A 27,763-nucleotide genomic window follows, 5' to 3' on the forward strand; every position below is an offset into this window, starting at 1 on the left:
GGAGGGTGGGTGGAGCTCCTCCGCGAGAGTCCTTTAGGTTTCTGGGTGGGGGTCGCTGGGATCTGGCCCACACTGAGGGCACCTCGCTGCTCCTTCCGCAGGGTGTGATGGTGGGCATGGGCCAGAAGGACTCCTACGTGGGTGATGAGGCCCAGAGCAAGAGAGGCATCCTGACCCTGAAGTACCCCATCGAGCACGGCATCGTCACCAACTGGGACGACATGGAGAAGATCTGGCATCACACTTTCTACAACGAGCTGCGTGTGGCCCCTGAGGAGCACCCTGTCCTGCTCACCGAGGCCCCTCTGAACCCTAAGGCCAACCGTGAGAAGATGACCCAGGTTGGTGGCCCTTGGCCTTCCCTGCGCAGCTCCCCATCCTTTCCTGTCCCCTCTGCCACGCCCTTTCTCACTGGTTCTTTCTCTGCCATTCTCCTAGGACTTTCTTCTCTGACCTGAGTCTCCTTTGGAATTCTGCAGGTTCTATTTGCTTTTCTCCAGATGGAATCTTTCTGGTGTTTGCTTCTCTGACTAGGTTTTTTAAGTGTAAAGTCTGTGGGTGTAGGTACTAACACTGGCTCGTGTGACAAAGCCAATGAGGCGGATGTGAAGTGGCCTTGGGAGTGTGTATTCAGTAGGTGCACAGTAGGTCTGAAGTGAATCCCCATTCTGGGGTCCCTAGCACACTTAACCTGTGTTCCTTGCACTCTCTGCATGTTTCTGGTCTGGCCTGACTGTGCCCGGTGTCTTCCCCAGTGTGACATGACCCTTTTCTCCCTACAGATCATGTTCGAGACCTTCAACACCCCCGCCATGTACGTGGCCATCCAGGCCGTGCTGTCCCTGTACGCCTCTGGCCGTACCACTGGCATCGTGATGGACTCCGGAGACGGGGTCACCCACACGGTGCCCATCTACGAGGGCTACGCCCTCCCCCACGCCATCCTGCGTCTGGACCTGGCTGGCCGGGACCTGACAGACTACCTCATGAAGATCCTCACCGAGCGTGGCTACAGCTTCACCACCACAGCCGAGCGAGAAATCGTGCGTGACATCAAGGAGAAACTGTGCTACGTCGCCCTGGACTTCGAGCAGGAGATGGCCACCGCAGCCTCCAGCTCCTCCCTGGAGAAGAGCTACGAGCTGCCCGACGGGCAGGTCATCACCATCGGCAACGAGCGCTTCCGCTGCCCCGAGGCCCTCTTCCAGCCCTCCTTCCTGGGTGAGTAAGGCCTCTGCCTGTCCCGCACAAAGGCCACCCTTGTGGCAGCACTGGAAGCTAAGTCCGGCCTTCGTTCCCTTCAGGCATGGAATCCTGTGGCATCCATGAAACTACCTTTAACTCCATCATGAAGTGTGACGTCGACATCCGTAAGGACCTGTACGCCAACACGGTGCTGTCTGGTGGAACCACCATGTACCCAGGCATCGCCGACAGGATGCAGAAGGAGATCACTGCTTTGGCTCCCAGCACGATGAAGATCAAGGTGAGTGTCCGCCCAGCTAAGCTGGCCTGGTCCGGGGGAGTGTCACAGTCTGGCCTTGGTGGGCTGGGCCCCTGTGGTCGCCAGCAGGGTCCTTAGGCTAACTGTCCCCTTGTCTCCCCAGATCATCGCGCCCCCTGAGCGCAAGTACTCTGTGTGGATCGGCGGCTCCATCCTGGCCTCGCTGTCCACCTTCCAGCAGATGTGGATCAGCAAGCAGGAGTACGACGAGTCCGGCCCCTCCATCGTCCACCGCAAATGCTTCTAGGCGGACTGTTACTTAGTTGGTTACACCCTTTCTTGACAAAATCTAACTTGCGCAGAAAACGAGATGAGATTGGCATGGCTTTGTTTTTTTTTTGTTTTTGTTTTTTTGATCTTTTTTTTTGGCGCTTGACTCAGGATTTAAAAACTGGAACGGTGAAGGTGACAGCAGTCTGTTGAAGCGAGCATCCCCAAAGTTCTACAATGTGGCCGAGGACTTTGATTGTACATTGTTCTTTTTTTAATAGTCATTCCAAATACGAGATGCATTGTTACAGGAAGTCCCTTGCCTGCCCCAAGGCCGCCCACTAATCCCTAAGGAGGGCCAGTCCTCGCCCGAGTCCACACGGGGAGGGTGATTGCATTGCTTTTGTGTAAATTATGTAATCCAAATTTTTTAATCTTCGCCTTAATACCTGTTCTTTTTGTTTTATTTTGAATGGCCAGCCATCGTGGCCCCCCTTTTTGTCCCCAACTTGATGTATGAAGGCTTTTGGTCCCCCAGGGAGTGGGTTGAGGTGTGGAGGCGGCCAAGCAGGGCTTACCTGTACACTGACGAGACCAGTTCAATAAAGTGCACACCTTAAAGGAACTTTGTGGCGTGGATGAATTTTGGGGAAATGGGTGCGGTTGGGAGGAGGGTGGGGGCCAGGCCATCTCTACTGCTAAGGGGGGAAGGAGAGGTGCTCTAACCCAGGCCTGGACCCATCTGGGTTGGGGGGCTCTTAGGAGGAAGGAGTTCAGGATCCTGGCTTCTAGACTTAGAAAGGAAATCCCTGGCCTGGTCCCCAGCTGGTTTCTGAGGTGCAGGTGGGTTTCAAGAGGGGCTCAGTTCCAGGGACTTGGCTCAGGGTTGGGTGGGTACCTTTGTGCCTCCTCTGAGGAGGTCTCTGACCTTGGTGTCCTCTTGGGAGGGGCAGTGGTGGCTGCTAGGCCACACCCTCTGTGGGTCTCAGGTTGAGAACAGGGTTACAAACCTGTGGCCTCATCTGGAGTGACCAAGACAGCTGAAGAGGGGATTTATCTAGGGGTCTGCAGGGCAGCACCGTGACCAGGGCTGGGGTACGGGTGAAGGTTGGAGATGGCTTGGGGTGTCAGGATTCTACCTTGTGGGGTGGATGCCTTCCTATGCATGGGCAAGTGCAATCCCAGCCTAGTCCTCCTGGGACCCTGCAGGGGAGGAAGCGGCCGGGATCCTGGAGGGGGCCTTTCTCCTGTCTGCAGGTCAGCAAGGGGCTTTGCAGGGCTCTAAGTCAAGTCACTGCTCTTGAAGAAAACAAGCCTGGCCTGCCCTTCCCCTGCCAGCAACTGCTGCTGGTACCAGCAGAGAAAGAGGGTGAGCCCCCCCGCCGCCAGGGATCTTGCCCCATTCCTCCTGAGGCACAGCTGGATCCCTATCAATCCAGGTTTGAGGCTGAGGGTGTGCTCCCCTCCTTGGAGGGGCACTGTGGCCTTGGGTCCTCTTCCAGAGGAAGAGTGGAGATTGGCCCATCCGGACAGTCATTTCCCCCTGGTGAGGAGGAGACGGTTCTAAGACCTCCTGATGGCTTCCAAAACCGAACAGGAGCCCGGGGTCCCCTGGGCTCACTAGGTTTTCCTAGTCTAGGCCCCAAAACACCACAGCAGCCCCATGGGCTGTAGCCGCTGGTCCAGACGTGGCAGCAGTGCCCAGGATGCTTCTGTGGCTCCCCCAACCCCAAAAGTCTCAGAGGCCCCAGGAGCAGGGTCTGTGACAGGAAGTCCCTCCTGGGCCAGTTCTAGCTCTTTTGGGCCAATCAGTTGATAGTACAAGCCTGAGCTCTGGGAGCTACAAGTAAGTTTTTTTTTAAATATATTTTATTGATTTTTTACAGAGAGGAAGGGAGAGAGATAGAGAGTCAGAAACATCGATGAGAGAGAAACATCGATCAGCCGCCTCCTGCACATCTCCTACTGGGGATGTGCCCGCAACCCAGGTACATGCCCTTGACCGGAATCGAACCTGGGACCTTCCAGTCCGCAGGCCGACGCTCTATCCACTGAGCCAAACCGGTTTCGGCTACAAGTAAGTTTTTTCGGCTACAAGTAAGTTTTTTAAAAATTCATTTGAGAGAGACATCGATTTGAGCAGGTGGAAGTTTGGGCATGCTTGTCTCGGACAGACGCCTGGACTGACGGGACAGACGCCTGGACTGACGGGACAGATGCCTAGGGACGAGACACAGCCGTCACCCTCGGGGAGGAAGGGGAGGGTGGTTGGGGCCAGATGCGGTCTGCGTGCACACCTGAGAAACCGGACCGGTGGAACAAGTGGAGGGGGAGTTGCAAGCAGGAGCTCCATCAATCTTCTCCTTTGAAAACCTCCGGAAGTGCAGCTGAGACACATCTGACCTGGCGAGTCCTCTAGGCGCTGCTCCTTTCCCCCCAGGCGGCAGCGGGCTGACCATCCGATGCTGTCAGCGGTCTGGCCCGGAGCAAAGGCCCAGCACCACCCGGCCAGGCCAGGCTCAGTGAGAGGATGCACATGGCCTCCCGCCTCCCGCCTGCCGCTTCGCGCACATTCTCAGGTGGGAAGTCGAGGCTGAGAGAGGCTGGAGGCTGACCCCAGGTGACACAAAGGGAAGGGAGAAAGCGGGAGTTTATTCACCCTAACACCTCGGTAGTCCGGTCGCCGCCTGCTCGCTCCATCGCCTCCCCGGACGGGTCGAGGGTCCAGACACACGCAAGTTCTGTTTGATAGAAGGTGGGCTTTCCTTCTAACTCCCCCGCAGCTTCCCGGCCCGGGACGGGGACCGCTCCCTTTCTGGGGGGCTGGCTCCCCCGCGAGGCAGCTCTGGCTGCCCGAGGCGCACCCCCTTAGTGGGCAGCCCCGCCCGGACAGCTGCACTCAGCGCGCCTCGGAGCAGGGGGTCCAGGTCAGCGCAGGGGCAGGGCCCTGGGGCTCCCCTTCCTCCTGACACTGCGGGCAGGCGCCTGCGGGGAAAGGGCTTGGAGGCGAAGGCAGCGCCCAAGGGTCGGGATTCGAACCCATGTTCCGGCCTGGAGTCACTCGGGAAGCCCTGGGGCTGGTGGCCGCCTCCACGCACTCATCACGCAGCTGGTCCTCGGCGCAGCTGCACAGCTCGGGGCGGGAGCGCGGCGGCAACTGGAGGACTGGCCCTGCCCCCCGGGCTTCTCCCCGGCGGCACCGCCCCTCGGGGCGCCCCTGGCCACGCGTGGACATTTAAACTCACTAAAGCTAAGAGAGGAGGCCACCGAGCAAGGGGGGCCCCTTGGGGGTCTTCCCAGATCCGTCCCGCGCCTTAGTGGGGCCTCGTCGCGGCGCCGCACCCAACATGGCGGCCGCGCGGGGCGAGCCGACGGGCGACCGGAAGTGCGTGTCCAGGGCGCCGGAAGTGAGCGAGGCCCCGCCCCCCGGCCGGGGTCTCTGTGGAGCCGCGGACGCGCCGGCTTTGAGCGTCCCTGGTCGCCCAGGCGGGAGGCCCTGCGGCTGCGGCTGCGGCTGCGGCGGGCGCGGCTCGGGCCCCCTCGACATGGCCAGCTCCGGAGAGGTACGGCGGCCTCGCCCGTCGGTGTCCCCTCCCGACTGCGGCCCCCTCCCGCCCCTCTTCCGCTCCGTCCTTTCCGTCCCGACCCCGGCCCCGGTCCCGGCCGGTCCTTTCCGCCCCGACCCTGGCGTCGGTCGGGCTTGGTCCTTCCTGTCCCGACCCTGAACTCGGCCTCGCCCCTTCTCCTCCGTCCCGACCCCGGCCTTGCCCATCCCGCCCCCCAGGCCTTCGCCCCGATCCACCAAGGCAGCAGCTCTCTCCTCGTGCGGGTTTCCTCGCCCTTCCCAGCCCGGCAGGCCCATCCCCCGAGTTCTTCCCGCCTCTCCGCCCCGTGTCCAGGCCTCCAAGAGGCCCTCCCTCCCCAACCGCCCCGCAGCCCATCCTCTGTCTCTGAATGCACAGTCTGAGCCTGCTTGTTGTGTGATGTGTGTGTGGGGGGGCGGGGGGAGGGTGTGGGGGGGTAGTAAAGGAAAAGCCATTTCATCTGGGGGGACTTAGGAGTCACCCCGAATTCCTTCCCCAACGCTCCACAAATCTGAGTCCAATGGAGAATCCCACCGGCTCCCTGTAAAGTATTGCAAGCTGTCTCCTCTGACCAGTGTCTTCCCCTTCGTTACCCCCCACTACCTTTATGGGTACCCCTGCTTGTCTTCTTCCTGCTTAGGGGCGCCCCTGGGGCTGGGGAACTGGAGCGGATGGGCTTGAGTACGTTGTGGGGGAGATGGTTGGGAGTAGCTCACAGCTCCTCCAACTTGGCAGTGAGTTTGGCTCAGGAGGTCCCGGGGCTCCTAGATTGAGGGGGAGGGCGTGGGGCCCACCTGCAGGCGGGTGGGGGCTGGGAGGGCAGGAGCATGGCAGCTTCCTGAGGAGGAGCCCGGGGGCGCCTGGCTATGCTAATGATGCTGGTGCATTGTGTGTGTTTGAGGCGGAGGTTGGATGGGGGGTGGGGTGGGAGGTGCCTCGTGTCTGGTACCTTGGTCTTAGGGGGTTCCTGGAGCAGAGGCCCCCCTGTTCCTTGAGGCACATTTTGGGAACCTGGCCGGCGACACCTCTTGTTGCCTTGTGGGCGTGTCTTGGGTTGAGAGGAGTCTCGTTCCACCCTGGATGTGGAGATCAAGGTCCCCCTCTCTCAGATGGTCTAATTTTTTATTTATTTATAGAGATATAGTTCACATACTATAAAATTCACAGTTAAAAATATGTCTTTGATTTTAGAGAGAGAGAGAAACATCATTGATGAGAGAGAAACATCAGTTGGCTGCCTCCACACGCCCCCCGCTGGGGATCAAGGCTGCACTGCCAGCCTGTGCCCTGAGTGGGACTTGAGCAGGCGGCCTCTTGGTTCATGGGTCCACGCTCAACCATGAGCCACACCAGCTGGGCAGAACGCACACCTTTAAAGTGTACAATTCAGTGATTTTATTTTATTATTTTAATCCTCACCCAAGGATATTTTTCCATTGATTTTTAGAGAGAGTGGAAGAGCGAGGGAAAGACAGAGAGAAACATCGATGTGAGAGAAACACTTTGATTGGTTGCTGGTTGCCTCCTGCAAGCGCCCCGACCAGGGCCTGGACTGGGGAGGACCCTGCAACTGAGGTACGTGCCCTTGACCGGAAACGAACCCAGGACCTTTGGGTCTGCAGACTGACGCTCTGTCCCCTGAGCCAAGTGGGTAGGGCTACAATTCAGTGGTTTTAAAAAATATATTCACGAAGTTGTGCAACCGTCCTCACTATCTGATTCCAGAGTGGGCTGTTCTGACTTTGAAAGTCACTGCTGGTTCTAGAGCTCGGATCCCCAGGGTCCCCCCACAGGTACGGAGGAGTAGAGTTCTGCTTCAAATGATTCTGAGGCAGGTGGTTCCTTAACTTGCCTGGTTCAGGGCCTCTTTCTCTTGGGTGTTAAAAAACGATGCATTCCTGCCTCGTGAGGAGATAGGTGAGCAAGCAGACCATTAGAGTTCATCTGACGACTAGGGTCTGGGGGGAGGAGGGTATCTGGTGAAGCCAGGAGTGGGAGGGGGCATTTGAGCTGAAGTTCTGAGTCCCGGGGAATGAAATGACTTGCTGCCCGCATCAGGGCACAGCACGTGGAAACAGTCATCCCGGGGATGTGCTGAGACTGGACGGAGGGGCCGGACTTAGTTCCTGGCTTTTTTTTTAAAAATGTAATTTCTAGGTGGTTTTAAGAAAGTTTAGAATTAGTAGTGTAACTGGAAATCGTATGATTTGGTGTTCTGTGCAGTGCTTTGCCCTATGTCTTGTCACTCTCCGCTGACATTCTTCCTTTGGTAAATCTGCAGGTGGGGGGTCAGGAGGGGTAACCCGCTCGGTGCCCGAGGCCTGTTTGCCAAGCTTGCCTGCTCAGGACTGTCCCTGCTCAGGACTGTCCCTGGAGATGGAGTCCCTAGAGCTAGTGGGGGTGGGAACCTGATTTTTAACAGGTGGTTCGGTCTGGGAAATTTCTAAGGAAACTCACTGTGGTCCAAAACATTGGACCCAGAATACAGCAACCCAGGATAGCCGTGGACTTGGGTCTGGTGGCTGCCTCCTGCCCATGTAGCCGTGGGGGAAGGGAGCCGGGAGTGAGGGCAGTCAGGGGGACAGAACAGTCCCGTCTGACTGCTGCCCTATGAGGAAGGGGCGCGGGAAAGCCGAGCTGTGGAGCAGATGGGGTGTGTTCCTTGAACCCCTTCCTGGCCCGCTGGGGCCTTGGGGGGGGGGTAGGGCTCCTCGGACAGGGTGGGACCCCATGATGCCTGTCATGGGCTGCAGACAGGTTCTTCCTCCGCAGACTTCACAGTTGCCATGGCAGCAGCAGGGCTTTCCAAGCCTCAGCGCTTCCATCCACGAAAACATGTGCAGAAAAGGCAGCTGGAGGAGGGGCTGTAGGGAGACTCGCTGGAAAAGGCAGCGGAGAGAATTCTGGGTACTCTCCTGGGAGTGGGCAGAGAGGCGCCCCTCAGACGTTTTGGAGGCAGGAGCGTCTGTTTGGGCAGGTGTTGGGAGGCACGGATTCCTTCCCCCGTGGGCTCCTGTTAGAGCATCCGACTTCCTTTGGCCTTGATTTGGGGACTTCGTGAGGACTGACCTCGGTCGAGCCCCCCCTTGGTTGTGCACATCAAAAGGCATTGGCAGTGGGACGGAAGGAAGGCCCCTTCGGGAGGAGAGCCGTGCAGATCACGGAAGTGCAAGGAAGCGTGTGCACAGCTGGTTGGACGCACCACCACGCTTCTAACCAGATGCACGAGATGCAGATAAACCAGTCCCTGTGATTTATCACTAATCTGAACATGGAATAATATTGCCAGTCTGGTCAGTGCTGTTTCTTGTTTGTGCGGACTTAGAGTCTCATTCTCCATGGCTGTCCCTCTCGTTTTATTTGCCTTAATGATAGAGCTGCAAAGAGTTACCATCCACACGGCTCTGCGGATTGTATGCATTGACTCGTTTACCCTCACAGCAGCCCTGTGAGGTGAAGACCCACTATTCCTCCAGTTGTTTCTTTTCTTTTTAAATATATTTTTATTGATTTCAGAGAGGAAGGGAGAGGGAGAGAGAGAGAGAAACATCAATGATGAGAGAGAATCATGGATCGGCTGCCTCCTGCACACACCCTACTGGGGATCAAGCCTGCAACCCAGGCATGTGCTCTGACCGGGAATCGAACCGTGACCTCCTGGTTCATAGGTTGATGCTCAACCACGGAGCCACGCTGGCTGGGCTGTCGTGGGTTCTTGCTCTGCAGTTAGGTTTCTGGTAAAAGCACCTTCTTTCCCACGGACAGGGCGGGCTTCTCTTGGCTTCTCTCCCTGGCTGGGAGGCTGGGCTGAGGGTTGCCCAACGGGATGCCATGGGGATTTGGTGCCTCTTATTTGCAGGACCTCTCCAGTGATGGCGACTCGACCCCCGCGGCCGCTGCAATGGCGGGCAGTGCCCACCTGCTGGGCTTCTCCGACGAGATCCTGCTGCACATCCTGAGCCACGTTCCCAGCACAGACTTGGTGGTGAACGTGCGGCACACATGCCGGAAGCTAGCCGAGCTGTGCCTGGACAAGAGCCTCACCCACACGGTGCTGCTGGAGAAGGACTACGAGGTGAGGCGCGGGTGCGGGGTGCTGGCTCTTGGGGGCAGGAGATGGGGAACAACCAAAACGCCCATCTGAGGAGGGGCACCTGCAGCTCATGACAGGAGGCAGGCGTCAGAGTTCTCACGGGACAGCCTCCAAGATGCTTATGTGACAAAAGCTGGGGCCTAAAGGAGCAGAGTGTGCGCCGGGGAGGAGGGCGCGGTGTCGGGGCATTGCTGTGGGCGGCCTTGGCTGGGAGGAAGCCTCACGTTGCAGCTGACTCTCAGGATCGGTGGGAACTTTCCTGTGAAGTCACACATCGGCTCTGAGGGGTGCAGGGAGCACCATGGACACCCACCAGCGGGGGACCCGCCGTGTGGTTGCGCCTCATGCTCGTCAGCACTTGGTGTTGTCTGTGTTTTCAGTTTTAGCCATTCTAGGATGGGACGTGATCTTGTGCTTTGCACTTGCACATCAGCTGTGTGGGCCATTTGTATGTCTTTCCGGAATGACTGTGCAAGGCTGTTGCCCATTTATCGTTGTCTCTCTTTCTCTTTGTGAGTTACAAGAGTCTGTATATATTCTGGATACAAATCCTTTGTCCGATACACATATTACGAATATTTTCTCTCATAGTTTGTGGCTTGCCACTTCATTTTCTTAACAGTGACATTTGGAGAGTGTACGTTTTTAATTTTGGTGAAATCCAATTTGTTGAATTTTTTAATTCATGCCTGTTATAGTCTGTTGAAGAAATCTTTGTGTAACCTGAGGTCACGAGATTCTCTCCTTTGTTGTCATCATCTTTAAAAAATATATATGTTTGCCCTGACCGGTTTGGCTCAGTGGATAGAGCGTTGGCCTGCGGACTGAAGGGTCCCAGGTTCGATTCCGGTCAAGAGCATGTACCTTGGCTGCGGGCACATCCCAGTGGGGGGTGTGCAGGAGGCAGCTGATCGATGTTTCTCTGTCATTGATGTTTCTGACTCTCTGTCCCTCTCCCTTCCTCTCTGTGGAAAATCAATAAGATATATTAAAAAAATATGTTTTTATTGATTTCAGATAGGAAGGGAGAGGGAGAGAGGGATGGATACATCAATGATGAGCGAGAATCATTGGTCCGTTGCCTCCTGCACGCCCCACAGTGGGGATCCAGCCCACAACCCAGGGATATGCCCTCACTGGGAATCAAACCGTGACCTCCTGGTTTATAGCTCAACACCCAACCATTGAGCCACACCAGCCCGGCCATTGTATATCTTCTCGGGGAAAATGTCTATTCATATTCTCTGCCCATTTTTTACCTGGATTGTTTGTTTTATTTGCCATGAGTTTCTTATATGTTTTAGATATTAATTCTTATACATATGATTTGCAGATATTCTCTCCCTCTCGGTGGGTTGTCTCTCATTCTGTTGCGGGCTTTGCTGTGCAGGAGCTTTTTGGCTGGATGTAGTCCCGCTGGTTTATTTTTGCTTTTGTTGCTTTTGGTGTCAGATTCAAAAAATCATCGCCAAGATGCTGTCAAGGCACTTACAGCCTATGTTTTCTTCTAGGACTTGTATGGTTTCAGGTTTTACATTCAAGTCTTTAATCCATTTGGAGCTGTTTTTGTGTTTGGTGTGAGATGGCCATGGCTCATGCTCATGCATGTGGCGCCCAGTTGTCCCAGCCCTCTCCTGTGTTGTCCGATGGAAGTCTCATGGTCGCTTTAGCTCTCACGGGTAAGCCTGTGGTCCATGTTGTGTTCATCCTTCTCTGCGGTGTGAGGTAGGGGTTGAGGCTCACTTTTTGGCATGTGGTTAGCCTATCCTCATGCATGGCCTTGCAGCCTTTGTTGAAAATCAGTTGATAACCGATCTTAAAGATAAAAATAAACTGAGGCCTTGACCGTAGCTCAAATCACAGGAGACTGGGGAAGGCTCCTCGCTGTTTACTGGGGAGGGAGTGGCGCCTGAAAGCTCGAAGGAGCCGCTCCAGGGCTGTGGCTCTTTGTGCAGAGCAGGCGGGGCCTCCCTGTGGGGCGGGGAGGCTGCGTGGACTCCTGCTCGGATTCAGGTCCGGCTTCCTGCCCAAGAGGGCGCTTCCTGCAGGGGGCCGTGCCCCTCAGCGTGTCTGCAGGTTTAACGTGCATGTCCTCCACCTGCAAGGTTCCACGTGGGATGCTGACCTCAGAGAAGCGGTCAGATGCCTGAGGGTGACACACACGGGTGCCCGGTGCAGTGTTGTCCCAAGGCCTTGCTTGCAACAGACGCATGTCCATCTGTCGCTGATTGGCCGCTGGGCCCGTCTGGACATGTTGCGACTCATCCGAGCAGGCGGGCCGGACTTCTAGGGTGTGAAAATGCATGTGATGGAAGGAAAGCCACCGCAGGGCCAGCTTCCAGGGCGTGGTTCCACTGTGCGAGGAAGAGCGCCACATAACACAGTGTACTGCCTCACCCGCTTACGCGCACATTCCGTGGAGCTGAGCAATGCGCGGTGCTGTGCAGCCTTTCCAAACCTCTCCTCGCCCCAAGCGGGAACTGGGGAGCTGTTGGCAATAACTGCCCCCCTTCCCCAGCCTCTGGTGACCCCTGTCCTACTTTCTGTTTGTCATTTTGGCTCTTCAGATGTTTCATGTAGGTAGACCCCTAGGTATGGGGTCCTTTGTGACTGGCTCTTTCACTGAGCATAATGTCCCCAGGTTCATCATGTTGTAGCAGAACTTCATTCCTTTCTGTGGCTGAATGCTATTCCGTTGTATAGACGGACCCGTTTTGTTCATCCTTCATCCGGGGATGGGCACGTGGGTGCTTCCCCTTTTGGCCATCGTGGGTCACGCTGCTGTGAACGTGGGTGTGAAAGTACCTGCCTGAGTCGCAGTGTCCAGTCCCATGGATGTGCATCCGGGAGTGGGACTGACTGGGACTTGGGGGTGGCCCATGGGGACTCTGTTAAGCTTTTTGCGGAACCACCAAAGGTTCCCACAGCGGTAAGGGCTGCACCATGTCCATTCCCACCAGCTGGGGCTTGATTTGGCTGAAGGTGAGCGTGTGGGGGGAAAGGGGCACCAGCGCTCCCCGGCGTGTCCCTTCTCAGCCGGGGGCAGGGCCTCTGCAGGTCCTCCCATGCCTGACGTTCCGGGGGCGAGGCTGCCCTCAGCGGTGAGGTGAGGGAGACACCTGGTGCCTTCAGCCTCTCCCCGTCCCCGCCCGCCCTGTCCTGCAGGCCCGCGAGGACCAGGTGAAGCAGCTCCTGAAGGAGATGGGCCGGGAGATCCAGCAGCTCAACATGGCCGGCTGCTACTGGCTGTCGGGCTCCACCATCGAGCACGTGGCCCGCTGCCGCAGCCTGGTGAAGGTGAACCTGTCGGGCTGCCACCTCACCTCCCTGCGCCTCTCCAAGATGCTGTCAGCCCTGCAGCACCTGCGCTCCCTGGCCATCGACGTGAGCCCCGGCTTCGACGCCGGCCAGCTGAGCAGCGAGTGCAAGGCCACGCTGAGCCGCGTGCGGGAGCTCAGGCAGACGCTGTTCACGCCCTCGTACGGCGTGGTGCCCTGCTGCACCAGCCTCGAGAAGCTGCTGCTCTACTTCGAGATCCTGGACCGCACGCGCGAGGGCGCCATCCTGTCGGGCCAGCTCTTTGTGGGCCAGAGCAACGTGCCGCACTACCAGAACCTGCGTGTCTTCTACGCCCGCCTGGCGCCTGGCTACATCAACCAGGAGGTGGTGCGGCTCTACCTGGCCGTGCTCAGCGACCGCACCCCCGAGAACCTGCACGCCTTCCTCATCTCCGTGCCGGGCAGCTTCGCCGAGAGCGGGGCCACCAGGAACCTCCTGGACTCCATGGCCCGCAACGTTGTGCTGGACGCCCTGCAGCTGCCCAAGTCCTGGCTCAACGGCTCGGCCCTGCTCCAGCACATGAAGTTCAGCAACCCCTTCTACTTCAGCTTCAGCCGGTGCACGCTGTCGGGCAGCCACCTGATCCAGCACATCCTCAACGGGGGCAAGGACCTGCGCAGCCTGGCCGGCCTGAACCTCAGCGGCTGCGCCCACTGCCTGTCCCCCGACTCCCTGCTGCGCCGGGCGGAGGACGACATCGACAGCGGCATCCTGGAGACGCTGGTGGCGGCCTGCTGCAACCTGCGCCACCTCAACCTGTCGGCCGCCCACCACCACAGCTCCGAGGGCCCAGGCCGGCACCTGTGCCAGCTGCTGGCCCGGCTGTGCCACCTGCGCTCCCTGTCCCTTCCCGTCTGCTCTGTGGCCGACTCGGCGCCACGGGCCGACCGCAAGCCCGCCCAGCCCGCCATGCACGCTGTGCCCTGCGGCTTCGGCAAGAAGGTGCGCATCGGCGTGCAGGCGTGTCCCAGCCCCTTCTCGGGGCAGGCGGGCCCCCAGCCTTCCTCCGTGTTCTGGTCTCTGCTGAAGAGCCTGCCCTTCCTGGAGCGCCTCGAGCTGATTGGGTCCAACTTCTCCTCCGCCATGCCCCGCAACGAGCCCGCCATCCGCAACTCCCTCCCGCCTTGCAGCCGGGCGCAGAGCGTGGGGGACGCAGAGGTGGCTGCCATCGGCCAACTGGCCTTCCTGAGGCACCTGACGCTGGCCCAGCTGCCCAGCATTCTCACGGGCTCCGGGCTGGTCAGCATCGGCCTGCAGTGCCAGCAGCTCCAGTCCCTCTCGCTGGCCAACCTGGGCATGATGGGGAAGGTGGTGTACATGTCCGCCCTGTCCGACATGCTCAAGCACTGCAAGCGGCTGAAGGACCTCAGGTGAGGGGCGCAGCCCTCCGTAGCCTCGGCTGCCCTCTGGAGGCCTGGAGGGTGGCAGAGGGCCTTGAATTGGCAAGCGATTGCGTACCTACTGTGTGCCTGCCCAGATGAACCAGCTGCATGCCTGCCCGCCAGGAGCTGAGTCTTGGGTGGGGGCTTGGGCAGGTACTGTGTGCCAGGACGGGACTCAGGGCGGTGAGAGGTGCGGGAAAGCTGTGTGCGTGGGCGGGGCAGGTGTGAGGCGGCGGAGGTGCTGGAGCTCCCGCCTCGCCCTCGTCCTCGTCCTCGTCCTTGTCCTCGTGCTTGCGGCTGAGTGCACCGTGGGCGCTGCTGTGTGCGTGCTCAGCCAGCACAGTTTGGAAGGGTCCCACTGCATCCCACCTGGACTGCAGGGGCGAGGCGGGGGAGGTAGACAGGTGGGCTCAGAAGGGGGGGCTGCCCACTACTGAGAGGTGACAGTGGTCCCCTCCAGGGCAGAATGGCAGGGCCGATCAATCTCGGCTCCTCCCTCTGCCACCCTGCCTCGTCAGTGATATGGGACGATGTGGGGAGGAAGTCAGCCAGTGCCTGTGAGCCCTCAGCTCTGGCCCTCAGCAAAGTGAGCACTGACTACATGGGGACAACAACACACATGTCAGGGCCTCCTGCTATAGCCTCTGAGAGACCACCTAGCTGATCTGAGACCCCCGCCACCTCCCCACCCACAGCCCTCGGCAGCGGAGCCGGGTGGCAGCAGAGCCGCGGTGGTGAAGGTGAGAGGAGGTAGAACCACAGCCTCAGAGAACCCACCTCAGGCTCTTAGCATGGCACCGCGTGGATCCCACTGGATCGTGCTGTGGACTGAAGGGTGTTCTCGAGAGGGCCCAGCGTTGAAGGGGTAAGCCGTTGTTACCTGAGACATATTTGAAAACCTGGACAGAATTGATCTTGAAAAATGGTATCATTTCCCAGAAACTACCCAGAATGTGGTGGCAGCAGACACCAGCTCCGCTGCTGCCCCGGCTCCGCTGCCACCCCCGCTCCACTGCCACCCCGGCTCCGCTGCCGAGGGCTGTGGGTGGGGAGGAGGTGGCGGGGGCCTCAGATCAGCTAGGTGGTCTCTCAGGCTGTAGCAGGAGACCCTGACATGTGTGTTGTCCCCATGTAGTCAGTGCTCACTCTGCTGAGGGCTCGCAGGCACTGGCTGACTTCTTCCCCACATCGGCCCATTTCACTGATGGGGCAGTGGCTCGAGGGAGGAGCTGAGGTTGACAGTATACCTGGGTCAGTCTAGCTCCAGAGCTTGACCTTGGCCCCTGAGTTACAGAAAATGGAGACAAGGGTATCCTTTGCAGACCTCCTCTCGCCCCTCAGGAGGTTTCCCCTGAGAGGAAAGGAGCCAGACTTGCTCTGGAGCTTCCAGAGCTCAGCAGGCTGCGGCCGCCCACCCCCGCCGCTCCCTCCGCGCCAGCAGGCAGCACCTGGCCGTCCAGGGGGCAGAGCAGGCACGTGGGCCTGGCCTTTCCTGGATCAGCAGGCCGTGGATTTGCAGCTTCGTGCTCAGCCTGAGCACCCGAGAGCCCACGCCCACGAGGGGCGGTCATTCCTGCTGCCTGCGCACCAGCTGCACTGCTCTGGGAGCCGCGGCTCAGAAAGCTGAGTGCAGGTTGACATAGTGCAGACGGTGAGGCTGGTGTGTTAAGCGTCCAGCTGCGTGCCCTGCAGCCCTGAGCTCGCCCTGGTGCTGGGCCCTGGGGAGGCTCCAGCTACCTTCAGAGCTTGCTGGGAGACGACGGATGCGATGTTGAGAACGTGCGACCTGCCGTCCCATTCCAGGGCCCTACTCGGGGCCTCTGTGCAATTTCTCTGGGGTGGGCCCTCCTGCCAGGTTGGAGTGGGGCCACCTGCCTGCCAGGGGCGGAGAAGGGGTTCTGGCCACAGCAGTCGGCCCCCTTCCCCGCCCCTTCCAGGACAGGCCTGGCTTTCCAACTTCTGAGGGGTGCGGCCTGCCCTCTGGCCCAGCCCTCCCAGCAGCCACCAGGAACCAGCTCCCTCTCTTCCCTTGCTGGCTCATCTCTATTCAGCGCCTCCTCCCACCGGCCCCTCCCTGCGCCTCGGCTGTCCCATCGCTGGCCCTGCGAAGGGAGCCCTGAGTGTGGTCAGAGGGCGTGTGTAGCTTGAAGCTGCAAATGGATCTAGAATACACTTCGCAGATGAAGCACGCCGGTCGCTCCCCTGTTAGTCCCAGGAGCCTTGTGATCAGGAGTGGAAGGTTCCTTCGTTGGGGGCCCGGTGAGCATCTGAGTTCTAATGTACTGAGCTCCGAACCAGTGTTCCTGGCCTCTGGGCCTGTTGCTTTTGCCTTTTTTATTTTTTACTTTATTGCCAAGCCATAAACCTTACTCCTTTTCTAACTGTACTACGGTCAAACCATGTGGTCATCATCAGGGAGACTTCGAGAAAAACCAGTGAAAGTAAAGTGATGCGTGCACGTAGTTTATTTTACTTTTTTAATAGATATATATTTTTATTGATGTCAGAGAGGAAGGGAAAGGGAGAGAGAGATAGAAACATCAATGATAGAATCACTGATCGACTGCCTCCTGCACGCCCCCTTCTGGGGATCAAGCCCACAACCCAGCCCTGTGCCCTGACCAGAATCGAACCTGGGACCCTTCAGTCCGCAGGCAGACGCTCTATCCACTGAGCCAAACCAGCTAGGGCGCGTTCACATAGTTTAAAAAGTCAGAGGACTTGAAGGGAAGAAAATTGTCAGGAGGAGGAGAATGAGGAGGAGAATCCGCACAGGCGACCAAGCAGGGCCGTGGGAGGGAGGGGCAGGTGAGAGGCAGGTGTGCCAGAAGCTGGGGAAGAGATGGCAGCGGCAGCTGCTGGTGGGTGGAATTGGTGCTTCTCCTGTGCATACAGGCATGGACCCCGCTTAACAGCCCCACGGGGGGGTGGACATTATTGGTCCTTTAAAAAAATTTATTTTGTTAATTTTCACGCAAAGATGTTTTTTTCTTTGATTGATTTTTAGAGAGAAACATCGATGTGAAAGAAACATCGATTGGTTGCCTCCCATACACACCCCAACTGGGGATCGAACCTGCAACCTAGGTGTGTGCCCTGGCTTGGGATCGAACCCACAACCTTTCGGTCAGGACGATGCTTCAACTGACTGAGCCACCCGGCCAGGGCTATGACGCATTCTGCAGATGAGGAGAGTGAGGCCGAGGGGGTTAATGAACTTGCCCGGTGACACAGCTGCTCTGCGGGCAGTTGGGAGCGTTTCCTGCCTCCTGGACCGCTGAGCAGGGAGCAGGGTAACGCAGCACACGTGGTCAGCGAGCGGCTTCGGGGCCTGGGATGTGTCCTTGTGGCCCAGGTCTTCCCCAGGAACAGGGCGTGCGCGCGGCGTGAGTTATGTGGCTGGGAGGCCGCGGGGCTCGGGCGGACGGTTTTGTAGGCCGCCTGAGAACCTGACCTCCGCTCATAATGGCCTCTCTGTGCGCTGGCCGCTGAGAGCCACGTCCGATCGCGGTACTGCCTGTTCAGAACAAACCCTGGTTCTTCCTAACCGCGCCAAGTGGCCCTGTTCCCCTGGCTCTCTGCCTGTGGGAGGCTGAGTGAGAGGAGCAGGTGGTGCCGCTGTGCAGGCAGGAGGGCAGGAAGGAGGGAAGGAGGTGGTGTTCCAGCTCAGCACAGGCTGGTCCTACGCTTCCCAGCGGGCGTTCCTGTGGTGGCAGCTCCCAGGATCCCAGGCCGCTGCCACCGCTGTCCCCACCAGTGAGGCCCATGAATTGGAGCTTTGTGCCAGCCGGGCCCGGGCAGGGAGCTGCCTCCGTGCAGCAGGGCTGCTCCTGTGGGGAGGCGGTGCGGGGCCGGCGTTGTGCTGGGGCCTGGACGGCTCTGGGTGCGGGCGCACCTTGGCGGTGAGCTCTACAGGTTGGACAGAGAAGGCACCCTCTTTCCTGGAACTGATTGAGCCCTGCCTTTAGGAGGAGGGGGAGCGTTACCCTGAGTCACCCGATGCTGCCTATGACCTGGAATCCGGGCAGTGTCTGGGCGGAAGTGAGAGAGCCTTTTGGAGCCAGAGCCTGGGGGTGCTGGGGGCCTGAGAGCTGGCTGGGCAGATGAGGCGGGAGACCTGAGCCCTTTTTTAAAAAAATATATTTTATTGATTTTTCACAGAGAGGAAGGGAGAGGGATAGAGAGTTAGAAACATCGATCAGCTGCCTCCTGCACACCTCCTACTGGGGATGTGCCCGCAACCAAGGTACATGCCCTTGGCCGGAATCGAACCTGGGACCTTTCAGTCTGCAGGCCGGCGCTCTATCCACTGAGCCAAACCGGCTAGGGCCTGAGCCCTGTCTGCCACAGAGCCTCAGGGGGATCTCACCACCTCCAAGAGGGGTTGGAGGCCAGAGCCTTACTGGTTGGGAGGTTGAGCATGGCTGGGAAAAGGGCCACAGGCCCCCAAGGCAAGGCCAATCATGGGGGTACCTTGTCCTCATCCTCTGCCCTAACACAGACCTCCTCTGTCAGCCCACCCAGGGACGGTCTGGCTATGCCAGCCCCGCCCCAACAGCTGGAGTGGGCAGGACCTCCCTCCATCCTGCCCCTGAGCACCTGTGGCAGGTGCTGCCTTCAGGGCGGGACAGTCTGCAGGTGGCTGGCTCGTTGGGAACAGTTTACAGTGTGCGTGTCCCCAGCCGGCTCCCTCGCTCTGCTGCTTGGTGTGTAGCCCAGGAGGTGGGAACCGAGGCTTGGGCGGGTGGCGCAGACCTGCATCGCCACCTAGTGACGAGGCGCAGGCTGGCCTTCCCGCTGGCTGCGTCTGGCACCCGGCAGGTGACTGGCCCGGCAGTCCCGGTTCTGGAAGGTGGGCCCCTTCATGTTCCCACTCTCAGTTCTGTAGAGATGCTCACCTTTGGGGTTTTTCAAAATTTGTGTTTAAAAGAACCAAATAGTGTGTCTAGGCTTTCTCTTGAGGAAAACTCACAGCCGTCGTGAGGACGCTTGCTCGTGCTCTGGGCTCCCTGGGCCCAGGTCACCGCCTTACCCTTTGTTGCGTGAGTTGGCATCTCCGTGGCGCTGCTCTCCGCTCCCGACTCCGAATTCCCGGTTTTTCCAGGATGAAACTCATCCCCGGAGTCCTCTCCCTGCTGTCCGTGCCCGCAGCCCTGCTGGGCCTCCCTCCTGCACACCCCGAGTGTGGGCAGGAGGGGCGCCGGCTTTTCACAGGCGCACCCCCAGGAGGACGGGCGTCCCCCACACCAGTGTCCGCAGTTCTACATTAATGACAGCGCAGACCCAGCCTCACTTGGCATTCTCGTGCCTGGTGGCTCCCAGACGGCGGCTCGGGTAGACGTTCTCGCTGCAGGAGCTTCTGTGGGAGGCGCGTCCGGGGACCGGGTCTGCCCTTGTTCTCACGGACCCGACTTAAAACCCCTTCCCTCACCCTGTGACCAGTGTCCCGGGCGTCAGGGCGATGGAGACTGCAGGGCAAGGCCTGGGTTTGGGTTGGGGACTGGGGGGCACCTGTTGACTGCGCCCCCCAGCTTTCCTGCGTCCTGGTTGGGTCAGACTCTCACTGTGTCGCTCTCCGCATCCACCGGGGGACTTGGCCTGGACTGGGGTGGGGTGGGGATTTCCTGCTCATCCCGAAGCTCCTCTCCTAGTGAGCGCCCAGCTGCAGGCTGCCTTTCTGGCGTGTCCCGGACGGCACCGGCCTGGCCTCAGCTGATGCTGAGAAGCAGGCCTTCCGCGTGTGGCGTGCAGATGGCGGTCTTGGGCAGGGCCGTGGCCCAGAGAGAGACGGTCCCAGGTCTGGCTGTTTTTACAGCGAGCGCTGTGCACGGTGCCTGGCCTTGGTGGGGGTGGCTGGCTGGACTTGCTTGGCCGGCCTTGGCCACTCAGAACATCGAGGGACCAGAAGTGTCACCCCGGCCTGTGCCTGTGTCAGGGTCTGCTGCTTGCTGGGGAGACTGGGTCCCTACTGTGCTTGGGGGGCCTAGACTGGGAGGCCCCGCTCAAAGCAGCTTGCGCGGGCCTCCCGCCGACTCACACGCCCTCTCCCCCACAGGCTGGAGCAGCCCTACTTCAGCGCCAACGCGCAGTTCTTCCAGGCACTGAGCCAGTGCTCGGCCCTGCAGCGCCTGTGCCTGGTGTCCCGCAGCGGCACCCTGCAGCCTGAGGCCGTGCTGGCCTTCATGACCCGCTGCCTGCACGTCGTCGTGTGCCACATGTTCACCGGGGAGTCCCTGGCCACCTGCAAGAGCCTGCAGCAGACCCTCCTCCGGAGGTGAGTGGGCGCGGGCTGGGGTGGGGGGCTGGGGGCTGTGGGTGCAGGAGGCCTGGCGGTAGCGCCATCCCAGCACCCGTCCCGGAGAGTCCTGGTTGCTGTTGTTTCCTCAGGCTTCACTGAGTGAGCGCCCACAAGCACTTCCTGCAATTAGAACCCCTGGGCAGTGATGGCGGGAACAGGGGCTGGTTTCCATTCACAGCAGGGCCTCCTCCCTGGGCGAGCTCTCCCTTGGCCCCGGCAAACGTGTTCTCACCTCCCAGCTTCCCTCCTGTGTCCCATGGTGCCATCAAACAGGCGGGCGACGCCGTTCAGCCCGTCCCCCTTGGTCTCAGCATTGCCTCGGTTTCCCCACTGGTCCTGTCCCAGGATTCCACACAGAGCCCCCTCAGCTCAGCGGTCTTGTCGCCTCCATCCACCCTGTCTTCCATGACCTTGACACTTGTGAAGGGCGCTGGTGGAACGCCCATCGTTTGGTTTGTCTGATGTTTGTTGGCCAGAAAAGCACAGCGGTGATGCTGCGTCCTCCTCTCTAGCAGTTCAGGGACAGGGTGTCCTCGTGCCTGTCCTGCCAGGTTGGCCTTGGCTGCCTGGTGAGGGCGGGGCTGCCGGGTGTCCCTGCTGTGAAGCCCTGTCGCTCCCTTTCTCATTAAGAACCGTCCTGTGCGGAGACACGGGGAGTCTCTGATGCCCGTCTCTCCTCAGGCGCCACCAGCTCTCGCGCCCGCAGGTCTGACACAGGGAACACTTGGCGTCCGCCCAGTGGTGGTCTGCTTCCTTCGTCCCTTCTGCGTGTGGTCGGGAGAGCTCTGCTGTGAGAAAGGCCCTGCTCCCCGTTTCTTATTCTGTCACTACAGACGGTCAGGTGTTTTCCTCTGGTGTCTCCCCGCCCCAGCCCTGGAATCGGCCATCTCGGAGGAAACCTGGTCCTGCGTGGGGAGAGGCATGTAGAACCGAGAGGCGGGCCGTAGGTGTGCTCATTGCTCCTCCCCGGGACAGAGTATCCGGGACGGAGTAGGAGGTTGATCGTGTACCACACGCCTGTGCTTATTTCCGTATCACCCTTGTGCGTGTACATTGAAAACGAGCTCCTACGGACAGCTCCGCTTCCAGCCCAGCGTCACAGCGCCCTCGTAGTCTGCCCCCCCTCCTGTGACTCCTCCTCCAGCGCCAGCAGCCTGGCTTCGTCCACAGTGTCTGTGAGTTATTCAGTCCATGGACGCGAGCGGCAGTTTTGGGATCGCTAACCCACTGCATCGTGAGAGACAAACCCGAGGGGAACATTGTGCCGCTCTCTGTCTTAGCCTCACGGTATCCAGTCAGAACGCTGCTTTCCCAGGTGGTGCCTCACCTCCGCCTCCTCCCTCGTGGTCCCGCCACTCACCTGCGTGCGGTCGGGCCTGCTTCCCCAGGAGCACTCCGCCTTCCAGTCCCCCCACGTCCTGCTGGGTTTATTTCTGTGTGCGTGTTCTTGGTGTGCCAAGTCTCCTGTGTTTCTGAGTCAGCTCTAAAAGGGGTGCTTGGTAAAAAAATAAGAATAAAAATAAAAGGGGCGCTTGGAGAAGTCGCAGCCTCGCAGCCTCCTCTACCCTCCTGTCCGTGCTGTGCACAGAGGAGCACGCAGCCCTTTCTCCGACCTGCTTTGCTTCTCCGTGCGCTTTGCTTTCCCACTTCATAGTGTATCTCGGGCACCGCTCCTCAGGCCATACCGTCGCGCTCTTCCTCTTACAGCTCTGCCTTCTTTTTAAAACACATTTTTGTTTGACTTCAGAGAGGAAGAGAGAGATAGAAACATCAGTGATGAGAGAGAACCATGGACCAGCTGCCTCCTGCACGCCACGTCCCCCACTGGGGATGGAGCCCGCAGTCCGGACGTGTGCCCTGTCTGGAAGTCGAACTGTGACCTCCTGGTTCATTGGTCAATGCTTAACCCCTGAGCCACGCCGGCCGAGCCTTTTTTTTTTTTACTGTGGTAAAATGTATGTAAGGAAATGTGGCATTTGAACTGTTTTAAGAGCCCAGCTCAGTGGTAATCAGCACATTCCCACTGCTGTGCGTCCATCACAGAGCCTTCTCATCTTCCCACGCTGGGCTCTCCCCTCAAACGCCACCACCCCACCCCACCCCCCGCCCAGCTCCGGAGCCTCTGTCTTGCTTCTGCTTCTGTGAGTTGGTGCAGAGAACTTGGAACTTTGAATTTCTCACGTCTCTGCCTTTGTTTAGAGGTAGTAGCAGTGGTTACTGGGATGGTTGTGGGCAGAGGCGGCAGATTTAAAAACAACTGTCCTGCCCTGGCTGGTTTGGCTCAGGGGACAGAGTGTCGGCCTGGGGACTGAAGGATCCCGGCTTCGATTCCGGGCAACAGCACATGTCCGTGTTGCCAGCTCAATCCCAGTAGGGGGCCGTGCAGGAGCCAGCCGATCAGTGATTCTCTCTCATCATTGACGTTTCCATCTCCCCCCCGCCCTCTGAAATCAATCTATAATAATAAAAGCATAATATGCAAATAGACCGAACAGCAGAAAGACCGGCTTCAACCAGGTCTGCGAGGGCCTACTCTCCCACGAATTCCGTGCATCGGCCTCTAGTAAAAATATATTTAAACAACAACAGCAACAAAACAACTGTCCTCCCAGGGGCTGCGTCTCCCCCCAGGCGGCCTCCCCGGAGCTGCGCCGGGCTTCGGCGAGCACCCAGAATCCGGCGAGCACCCAGAATCGGGAGGCCGAGTGCGCTTCCTGGAGAGGAGCTGCGGAGCAGAGCTGTCTCCGCTCCTGAGGAAATGCCCCCGCGCCCCCGGGGGAGGGCTGAGGGTGGGCACCCTCATTTCCGCGTGGCCGGGACGGTGGCACTTCCTCCTCCAGCTCTGTGTCCCCCAGCTGCTCTCAGAATCCCACTCAGCCGGGGCCTGCAGGGTCCTGGGCCCGGGCCGGCGGCTGCGCTGGGCCTGTTGTCTTGGCGGTTTGCTGCTGAATTGCCCAGGAGAAACCCTGGCGAAGGTTCCCCCTCCTTGGCTGTAAAACTCTGTGTTGATAATATTTCTGAAGGTGTAGACTGTGCGTCAAGCTATTTTTAAGTGGAGGCTCCCGCGGTTCCACCAAGCGGAGGGCCCCGGAGCCTGCGGACCTCGATGGGCTCTCATGCGGTTTTCGTCGTCTCATTTTTTGATTTATCGCTACGTCATGGGTTTTTTGTGTCAATCAGTAAAGCTCCAGATGACCTTTCTAAATGCCATTTGGCATCCATCCTGCAGGGGACCTGCAGGCCCACCTGCACTTTCAGGCCTGGGCCCCTGCCCCCTGCCCTGAGGCCTTGGCTGCAGCGCAGGGAGGTGCCCGCTGCTGTCCTGCGAGTGCCAGCAGGTGGCGCCCTGGCTCACGGGAACCAGAGCTTCAGGCTTGCGGCCACCAAGCGGAGCGAGAGCAGGAAAAGCGAGAGGCTGGACGGCTGTCACTTCTCCCAACGCCTTTCTTTTTTCTCACCCCTTCCCTGCCTCCAGCACGGAGGGTGCCACCTCCCCAGGCAGCATCGCGCTGCATTCTGGGAGTTCAAGGCTGGCTGTGGGATTCTTTTTTTTTTTTTTTTTAAATATATTTTATTGATTTTTTACAGAGAGGAAGGGAGAGAGATAGTTAGAAACATCGATGAGAGAGAAACATCGATCAGCTGCCTCCTGCACATCTCCCACTGGGGATGTGCCCGCAACCCAGGTACATGCCCTTGACCGGAATCGAACCCGGGACCCCTCAGTCCGCAGGCCGACGCTCTATCCACTGAGCCAAACCGGTTTCGGCGGGATTCTTTTTTTTTAAAAATATATTTTATTGATTTTTTTTTACAGAGAGGAAGGGAGAGGAATAGAGAGTTAGAAACATCAATGAGAGAGAAACATCGATCAGCTGCCTCCTGCACATCCCCCACTGGGGATGTGCCCGCAACCAAGGTACATGCCCTTGACCGGAATCGAACCCGGGACCCTTCAGTCCGCAGGCCGGCGCTCTATCCACTGAGCCAAACCGGTCAGGGCTTCCATTGATTTTTAGAGCAAGTGGAAGGGGGGGAGGAGGTGAGAGGGAGGAAAGGAGAGAGAGAGGGAGGGAGAGAAACACTGATGTGAGAGAGACACCAATTGGTTGCTGCCCACACCCTTACCTGGGCTGGGAATCGAGCCTGCAACTGAGATACATGCCCTTGACTGGGACCCGAACTTGTGACCCTTTGGTCTGTGGGCCAACGTTCGAATCACTGAGCCAAACCAGCTGGGACAGGCTGTGGGATTCTTGGCCACCGTCCACCTCAGAGCTTCTTGAGCCTCGTTGTTACAGCGCGAATGCCTTGCATAAAATTTCCTGTTACTTTGGCTTTTCCATAAGACCTTTATTTGGGGGGAAGAGGCTGTCAACTTTAATTTTGCTTCCAGTTCCCAGGCAGAGAAACAAACCCAGTAAGTGTTCTTCAGGTGGAGCTTGTCTGCCCCCTGGGTGCTCAGGGCGGCGTAGCCGCGTGTGCTGACGGGCCTCGGGCAGGAGCTGCCTGCGGCAGGGACCCTTCCAGCTGCCAGCGCAGAGCCCTTTCGCTTCTCTCAGGCTCTCCCGAGGGACGGCCTTTCTGCCAGGTCAACCATGACCCCTGGGTGACCTCCCCGGGTCTCCTCTTGCCCCTCCTCTGCCCGTCTTAATGCCTCGCCCCATGTGGGAGCAGGCAGCCGAGCTCCGGGTGTTGGTTTCAGAATCAGAGGGCAGACCCTGTGCCTCTTCGTGCTGGGTCTGTAGGCTTTGCCTCTGGTACCTAAGTGACAGCCCTGGGGGCACAGGCCAGAGCAGCCGAGGGTGAGGCTGGTCCTGGGGGTGCGCCAGGAGGCCTGGGGGGGGGGGGCACTGTCAGCTCCCAGGTGACTCCAGGCCAGAGGCTGTTAGAGATGCGATTAGCCCCATGGGGATCAGGTCCCGAGTCCCCACGCAGTCACCAGCCCAGCTTCTAATGAGTTTTGTTTTATCTCACGGAACCTGTTTACTTAAACCTCAGACGACATTTGAGTCACGCAAAAGCACAATTGAACACGTACGTGAGTTACATAGCAGAGTCTGCAGAGCACATGGCCCACACACGCCCGGCCTGGCCAGAGCTGTGCCTCCCTCCCGGGGAGCCCCAGCCCCGCACTGGGAAGTGAGCGACTTCTTCCTCTGCATTTGCGTCTTCCTTGCTGTCTGGTCACTGACTAGGCCTCACTCTGCAAAGCCCGCCTCTGGGTGGGGACAGGAAGAGGCCTGGGCGTTCGCTGGGTCTGGTCCAGGCCAGGCTCATCCGGGTGCGAACTGAAGGGATAGCCTTCGGAGGGAAGTGTCTTTCATCCGGGGGTGGCACCTCCACCCAGCGCCCTTCTGCGCAGTCCCCCAGTGCCTCTGGCCACCTGGGCAGCTGCGGCCCAGAGCCGCCGGCCTGGAGGAGGGGCTGCAGCCGCTGCCTTCCTGGCTTTTGCTGAGAAATCCATCCCATCCCCTTCAGCACACTGACAGCTCCTCACAACCCGTGTGTGTGTGTGTGTGTGTGTGTGTGTGTGTGTGTGTGTGTGTGCAGGGGCCTTTGCACCAGGTCCCACTTCGGAGCATATTCCCTTTCAAGTGTGGCCAGGGGCGCGGCGGCTGCAGGCAAGGACGTGCCGTGGGTTCACGGCCACACAGCGCTGCCTCGAGCAGAACAGCATGCGCAGGGCTGGGAGGCACTTCCTCGGCGTCTTTATTGCCCAAACATCAAGTTTTATGAGTCTTTCCGGGCATCGACTTTACACGGTCGTTAACCCAGTGCTGGGGCCTGCGGGGGCTGGGACGGGTTCCTCCTTCCGTGGAGCAGGCGCCGGTGGGGGCCTTGCTTGTTGGGCAAATGCCCAGGTTCCCTTTGTGTGGCTCGTCCCGCCTCTTGCTGCCTGAGACCTGAGGTTCTGGGTGTCTTTTCTCACTCCTGGGGGTCCACGGCATCCCCCCTTCTCCTTGAGCTCCAGGGGGCACTTGGTTTTGTCTCTGGGCAGTTGCACGTGGCTGGTCCCCGTCTGACGGGGCCGGGGGGCACTCTGCTTGGACCGGCTGAGGCCTGTGGCCTGGGCGTCACTTTCCCAAGCCCGCTTCTCACTGCGCGGCCACGCAGAGGGCAACACGGAGTGTCTGCTGGCATTTAGCACAGTGCCCAGCCTGCCAAGGCCCCTCGGACACGGTACGCTCGACTCTGTCCCCTGCAGGGAGGGGACCCGGGGTGCAGCGCAGGGAGTGATGTGACAGCTGCTGTCACGTGTTCAAGTGATGGCTGCTGGCTCCCAGCGGCTGCCTTGTTTCCTGTCCTGGAAGATTTGCTGCCTCACCTGCCTTGGGAGTTTGTTCCCCTCCAGGGTGGGGGTTCGGCCCTCGTCCCTCTCTCCAGCCCCTGCAGGTGCGTCACTCCCCCTCCTGGGACACCCGCCTCCCTCTGCCCAGGAAAGCAGGGGCTTTCCCACAGGCTGGCCTCTGGGCCTCCATTCCTCTGCCTGACCCAGGGGGTGCCGCACGGCAGCGTGACCACCTCCCCCCAGGCAAGGCTCCCTCTGCCTGCCCCGCCCCTCGGGCCTCTCCTCCAGCCCCGTGGGAAGGGCCGAGGCCCACCTCTGCATCACCTGGGAGTGGGAGAGTCAGGTGGATGCATGGAGCCCATGGCCCACGGCGGCTGCCTCCCGAGGCGCCTCGCGGCCCTGCTCACACCTTGCTTCTGGTTCAGTTTCCAGGCCGAGCGGCCCGCGCTGAACGTCGTCATCTTCCCCCTGCTGCACGAGGGCCTGACTGACGTCATCCGGGACGTCCCCATGGTGCACCTGGACGAGATCACCTTGTTTAAGAGCCGAGTGGCCGAGGAGCCGCCCAACCTGTGGTGGTGAAGGGACAGCCAGTCTCCCGCCGCGGCCTGTGGTTTTCGTGGCCGAGGATGCGGGACTGCTCGGCGGCCGTGTGGCCTCCGCCTCTGCCTGGGCCGCCACGGTGCTCGCCCCCTGTCCGCAGACCTGGGACCCCGGGGCGGGCACAGAGGAAGGCAGCCTCCGCCACCCGCACCCGCCAGCCCGGGCTCCCGTTCCTGGGAGGACTCGCCAGTGGATTGGGCTGTGAGCACAGGCGGGAAGAGCCTGCGGCCAGCGACTCAGGCCTGGCCGGGGCGTTTTTCACCTGAGACACGAATGCGGCGCCCTGATTTCTTGGGGCTCTGACCAGGTCCCCAGCGCTCCCCTCACTTCAACCCCCAAGAGTGTCCCTCTGCTCGCAGGTTCCTGGTCACCTGCCGTGGGGGGCGCCTGGGGCCCAGAGCTGGGTGGCCACGCCCACCCCAGCGAGCTCTCCCTCAGGCCCTGTGAGCGGGGCAGCA

The 27,763-nt window shown here is 59.6% G+C and overlaps 2 protein-coding genes and 1 long non-coding RNA gene across 7 annotated transcripts; 2 read left to right on the top strand and 1 right to left on the bottom strand.

Moving 5' to 3' along the window:
- The first annotated feature begins 73 nt into the window (after positions 1-73).
- Positions 74-2,339, top strand: LOC102425233 (actin, cytoplasmic 2). Its single transcript, XM_006107702.3, has 4 exons — positions 74-341; positions 783-1,221; positions 1,305-1,486; positions 1,608-2,339. The coding sequence occupies exons 1-4, from the start codon at positions 108-110 to the stop codon at positions 1,749-1,751; spliced, it is 999 nt and encodes a 332-aa protein (XP_006107764.1). The 5' UTR covers positions 74-107; the 3' UTR covers positions 1,752-2,339.
- A 2,008-nt stretch (positions 2,340-4,347) lies between these two features.
- LOC106695467 lies at positions 4,348-5,016 on the bottom strand. Its single transcript, XR_002827479.1, has 2 exons — positions 4,754-5,016; positions 4,348-4,455 (listed from the first exon to the last, which is right to left on the bottom strand). It is a non-coding gene; the product is annotated as an uncharacterized LOC106695467 (long non-coding RNA).
- A 113-nt stretch (positions 5,017-5,129) lies between these two features.
- FBXL18 (F-box and leucine rich repeat protein 18) lies at positions 5,130-27,513 on the top strand. Of its 5 annotated transcripts, XM_023748399.1 has the most exons (6): positions 5,244-5,277; positions 8,674-8,751; positions 9,158-9,373; positions 12,557-14,100; positions 20,168-20,386; positions 27,128-27,513. In XM_023748399.1, exons 1-6 carry the CDS (start codon positions 5,260-5,262, stop codon positions 27,282-27,284), a joined length of 2,232 nt encoding a protein of 743 aa, XP_023604167.1. In that variant the 5' UTR covers positions 5,244-5,259; the 3' UTR covers positions 27,285-27,513. The 5 variants fall into 5 exon arrangements, with proteins under 5 accessions (XP_023604169.1, XP_023604167.1, XP_023604170.1 ...); XM_023748401.1 differs by lacking the exon at positions 8,674-8,751 and having other exon boundaries at positions 5,130-5,277; XM_023748402.1 differs by lacking the exons at positions 5,244-5,277; positions 8,674-8,751 and adding an exon at positions 6,912-8,591.
- Positions 27,514-27,763: the final 250 nt, after the last annotated feature.

The sequence above is a fragment of the Myotis lucifugus genome, unplaced genomic scaffold (assembly GCF_000147115.1).
Source record: "Myotis lucifugus unplaced genomic scaffold, Myoluc2.0 scaffold_1360, whole genome shotgun sequence".
Classification (NCBI taxonomy): Eukaryota; Metazoa; Chordata; class Mammalia; order Chiroptera; family Vespertilionidae; genus Myotis; species Myotis lucifugus.

What these genes read in the sequence shown, in the direction of transcription:
- LOC102425233 (XM_006107702.3), top strand. Translation starts at nt 108, where the DNA reads ATGGTGGGCATGGGCCAGAAGGACTCCTACGTGGGTGATGAGGCCCAG. An exon ending in ACCGTGAGAAGATGACCCAG is followed by an intron (nt 342 to 782) that starts GTTGGTGGCCCT and finishes TTCTCCCTACAG; the next exon opens with ATCATGTTCGAGACCTTCAA. An exon ending in CCAGCACGATGAAGATCAAG is followed by an intron (nt 1,487 to 1,607) that starts GTGAGTGTCCGC and finishes TTGTCTCCCCAG; the next exon opens with ATCATCGCGCCCCCTGAGCG.
- FBXL18 (XM_023748399.1), top strand. An exon ending in CCTCACAGCAGCCCTGTGAG is followed by an intron (nt 8,752 to 9,157) that starts GTGAAGACCCAC and finishes TCTTATTTGCAG; the next exon opens with GACCTCTCCAGTGATGGCGA. An exon ending in TGCTGGAGAAGGACTACGAG is followed by an intron (nt 9,374 to 12,556) that starts GTGAGGCGCGGG and finishes CCTGTCCTGCAG; the next exon opens with GCCCGCGAGGACCAGGTGAA.